This window comes from Triticum urartu, unplaced genomic scaffold, assembly GCF_003073215.2.
Source record: "Triticum urartu cultivar G1812 unplaced genomic scaffold, Tu2.1 TuUngrouped_contig_4491, whole genome shotgun sequence".
NCBI classification, from domain to species: Eukaryota; Viridiplantae; Streptophyta; class Magnoliopsida; order Poales; family Poaceae; genus Triticum; species Triticum urartu.
Genome location: NW_024115084.1, coordinates 1,711 through 6,413, shown reverse-complemented (window position 1 = coordinate 6,413; position 4,703 = coordinate 1,711). Strand labels below are relative to the sequence as shown.

The 4,703-nt window shown below is 43.8% G+C and overlaps 1 protein-coding gene across 1 annotated transcript; it reads right to left on the bottom strand.

The window, feature by feature from the left end:
- Positions 1–1,873: 1,873 nt before the first annotated feature.
- On the bottom strand, positions 1,874–3,680 carry LOC125527905 (cytochrome b-c1 complex subunit 8-1, mitochondrial-like). The gene is made up of 2 exons (XM_048692409.1): positions 3,406–3,680; positions 1,874–2,144 (listed from the first exon to the last, which is right to left on the bottom strand). The coding sequence occupies exons 1-2, from the start codon at positions 3,573–3,575 to the stop codon at positions 2,096–2,098; spliced, it is 219 nt and encodes a 72-aa protein (XP_048548366.1). The 5' UTR covers positions 3,576–3,680; the 3' UTR covers positions 1,874–2,095.
- Between the last annotated feature and the right edge of the window lie 1,023 nt (positions 3,681–4,703).

The window sequence follows — 4,703 nt, the reverse complement described above, 5'->3', positions numbered from 1 at the left end:
ACCCCAACAAGAGGTTGGCAAGTTGCAATTCGTCAACAAAGGTCTTGCAATGAGTTTGATCCTCTTAATCAATTCTTCAGCCAAACCATTTTGTGTATGGACATATGGAACAGAGTGCTGAACTTCAATCCCCAAAGCCATGCAATAATCATTGAAAGCACGTGAGGAGAATTCTGCAGCATTGTCCATTCGCATTGATTTAATTCGACTTTCAGGATAATGGGCTTGCAACTTAATGACTTGCCTCATTATCTTGGCAAATGCATGATTTCGTGTGGATAGAAGACACACATGTGACCATCGTGTAGATGCGTCAATCAGAACCATGAAATACCGGAAAGGTCCAGATAATGGCTGAATGGGACCACAAATGTGTCCTTGAGTACGTTCAAGGAACTGAAGTGGTTCAGCTTGTATTTTGATGTGTGAGGGCCTCAAAATTAGCTTTCCCGTGGCACAAGATGTGCACACAAAATCAGAAGATTGAGGAAATTTTGACTCAAGCAAATTATGACCAATGAAATTGCTAGTAATTTTTCTCATCATCCCTATTCCAGGATGGCCTAGGCGATCATGCCAGGTTTGGAATGCGTTAACATTCTGAAAAATTACTTTGTATGCAACATGTTCCACGGGTTTGATGTACGTATAGTACAAACCGGACGATAGAGAAGGAATTTTCTCATGTACCTTTTTGCCATATCCGTCATCTTTAGTAAAGAGTAGATACTCCTCTTTGTTGTCTTCATGGGTTTCAATATGAAAACTATTTTTACGGATATCTCGATAACTGATCAGGGTACGTGCAGAATCGGGATACAGTAAAACATCCTCAATTGTCACATATGTACCACTTGGGAGGGTGAATATGACACGTCCAGTACCAACAATCACAGTATCGCGTCCAACGATAGTTAGAATATCTCCATTCGTCTTTTTCAGAGTTTGGAAATATTTCATCTCCCTCAGTATAGAGTTTGTGGCACCACTGTCCACAAGGCATAATTCCTCTTCCATCGGATTATCCCCGTAGAGAACGGCTGCGAGTGCTTCCTCTCTTCTCCTTTCTCTATTGCCTTTTGCTCTCGCTGACTGTTCTACGTGCGTGATAACGTGTTTTGAATCAGAATGATCGAATCTCTTGATCTATGGTTACAAGCCCCCTTTTATATGTCCCGAAGAGACACGACAATCCCTCGAGGAGGCGTCGGTTCCAGGAGATTGAAAGGAGGCGTCGGTTGCGGGACAAACCGCAACGACGGTTTGGGCAAGGGGAGATTTTCCCCTAATTACAGAATTATTTTTAACAGAATTTTTTAGTTAATCAGCCGCTAAATCAGTTAATCAATAAAAGTGAAGAATCTTTTTTGGGGGGATGGCTGAGATTCAAAAAATAGGGTATCTTGCCACTGAAAATTGGTGTTTTACCTTTTTGCAAACAACATTCCCTGATCCACTCATCTGCCCGTTTTGACTGCCAGTTTGAGCAAATACTACAGGGTAATTATAGGATGAAACAGCTTCAGATACTTGCTTAAATACTACTCCCGCAAAGTGTACCAAGGGAGTAATACAGGACGAGGACGGAGATAGTATAACAACAAAACATTTGTCATGCCGCAAAGTGCAGCTTCCGTTCCGACCATCAAAGCATTTTTGGGTTCATACTTCATCTGAAACATGATTACAAATAAAGCATTGAAGTGCTAGTGCCTAGTCACAAGCTTTCAGTTTATGGCCAAACAGTCCTACAATAATCATCTAAAAGATGTGAAGAAGTTCCCCTGGTTACCACAAGAATATGCAAAATCAAGAGAAATGCCGAAGGGCAAACCAGCAACACAATTGACAAGCATACAGCAACCAAGTAAGATGACTGGTTAATTTGCTTTATTGCACAAGTTCACTCCAGTGATGGACAACTCAACATTTGAGGCCTCAAAATAGGTTTGCAAGTCGCACTTGCTGCATTGCATATGCAACGGAAAGAGCAAAAGGGTACAACTAGAAGTGATTCTGAAAATGTTAAATCACTCTTGGTGGATTATAGAACATGGAAATTCCCACTGCTGCAATATTGGAGAAAGCTCCACCTTTAGTATCTGTGGGACAGCTTCTCCTGCTCCTTGTACCACATCGCATACCTACATGACATCAAGATAAACCAAGAATGTCAAATGGTTGGCAAAGCACGAGCCGTTTCGCTACTCAACTAACAGTAAAGGGACTTCAATTGTTTAAAGAATGCAAGCCCCTTGGTGAAAAAACAAAATATAATGCTTACAATAAAACATTGTCAATTATTGTGATAGGCTATCCAATGTGCTTCTAGTATTAATCAGGAGGTTTAAGAGTCCAAACTAATGAAGGTATGTGTTGTCACAAGTCGCAATCCCTTGTGAGGATTTCCTAGTGCTATGAGAAGAAGGAGATGTACACATCGAAAGGACGATCAGAATACTTGTGGTTGCGAGTTCTGACCAAAGAATCAAACCCAAATTGAATGCTCTATAGGGGGCAACCTTCAAAGCAAGAGCATTTTGATACTCAGTTTCATGTGTTAACTTGAAATTGATGCAAATGTAATGGTTCCATAAAAGCTTAAGATCCACTTGTGCAAAGGTATATAGATTCAAATTTCAAATCACTGAACGGCTTGCAAGAACATTAGGCTGATGTGATTATCCATACAAGATGCTACAGAATCTCATGAGCCAGAAGCTACAACTAAAGGTTGCAGGATTCCCTGTGAACTCTGTTAAGAATAATCGCAAAGCGCGCCCAAGCGGGTTTCGACAGTCAGTTCCGCAACAACAGTCAAGTTAACCAAATCCCATATAACATCCCATTTTCTAAACGTACATTAACCAACAAAATAAGTACTATGCGCAGACCAAAGAGTTTGATCAACTATATCATGGCGAAGGATACGGGCTGTCGGATGTTTCTCCCAGTGCACAAACCAATTGTACAGTCACCAGTCTAATTCCCATGTCAATTCAATCCCCACCAATTGCATTGAATCAACCAGGCATGAAATTCCGCTGCCATTTCAATTCCCATTCCTCCAAGAAGAATTTTTTTCCCGCACAAACCAATTGCATTGAATTGGCTAGGTCGAAATCTCCCCTGACATTTCATTCCCCATTTCCCGCAAACCATCCCTAGCCTATCCGGTCAACGTGGTGCATTCGAGATACATCTGGTGGTTTCTAAAGGTAAACGTGCACATAGCACATCGAATCTGCGCGACGGCTCTAACGAAATCGGACAATCGATTGAGCCCCAAACCGGATCTCGCAGCCAACCGAGAACCACAGGCGACCTACGCAACCCTAGATCAGCCCGACCAGGCGCATCCACAGGGATCGTTCGCGGAAGAGGATGGGAGAGGGAGGGACGTACTGGTAGGTGCCGACGACGGGGGTGATGAGGAGCGTGGCGGAGATCCAGTTCTCGGAGACCTTGTGGTGGATCTTGGTGGTGATGTCCTTCCACAGGCCCGGCATCACCTGCTGCTGGAACGGCGACAGCGCGTACACCACCGCCTTCATCCGCACCGGCATCTTCCCCATCTTTCGCCTCGCCGCTTCTCCTTCTTCCTCGGTGTGGTCGCTCCGGCTCTGATCAACCTCAGGACGGTGGGGTGGGTGGGTGGCTTCTGGGTCGTTCGTTCCACGGCTTAGGGTTCGGTTTATAGGACAGCTGCGGTTGGGCCCCGAGCCCATTTGGGGAGTACGGGCGCGGCGTTTTGGACGGAGTGTAAATAATGGGGCCGGCCCAGTTAGAAAGAAGAAGAAGAAGAAGAAGAAGAAGAAGAAGAAGAAGAAACAAAGGGAAAATAGCAGTCTTTTTTTTAACATAAGGGAAAAGAGCAGTCGGCTGATCATAGACCAGCCTCGCAAGGGTCACTTTGGGTGGGCTGGGAGCGTACCACTTGACACGCTCTCAGTCCCGCCACCGTCGCGCTGGGTGATTCCTTCGGATTTTATTTTATTTTTGTATGCATTTTCAGCTTTTAGATGGTTTTTCGGGTTTTTCGGCTCTTCGGTTTTTCTCCGGTTCTTCTTAGATTTTGGAGGGATTTTTTCAACAATTTACATGAAGAAATACGTTTTCTTTTTTTCTTTCGCGAGAGGCACGGATTTACTTCTCGTAAAGGCACAAAATTGCTTTTGTAAGAGGCAAAGTTGTGCCTCTTGAAAAAAAAGAAAAAACAAGTTTTTTTCTTCCGCGAGAGGTACGGATTACTTCTTGTGAAGGCACGGATTTTCTTCTGCGAAAGGCAAAGTTTTGCCTCTCGATTTTTTTTCTTTTTTCCCTTCCGTGAGAGGCTAGGATTTACTTCATGTGGATGCATGGATTTGCTTTCGCAAGAGGCATAGTCGTGCCTCTCAGAAATGGGAAAATGTGTTTTCTTTTGTTTTCCTTCCGCAAGAGGCACGAATTTAGTTAGGTGGAGGCATGGATTTGCTTTCGCAAGAGGCACAGTCCTCGAAAGGCACGGATTTGTTTCCGCGAGAGGCATAGTCGTGCCCCTCGAAAAAGGAAAAAACACATTTTTTTTCTTCTGTGAGAGGTACGGTTTTACTTCTCATGGAGGCACAGATTTGCTTCCGTGAGAGGCACAGCCATGCCTCTTTGAAAATGGAATAAAACGTGTTTTTCCTTCCACGAGAGGCACATATTTACTTCTCATGGAG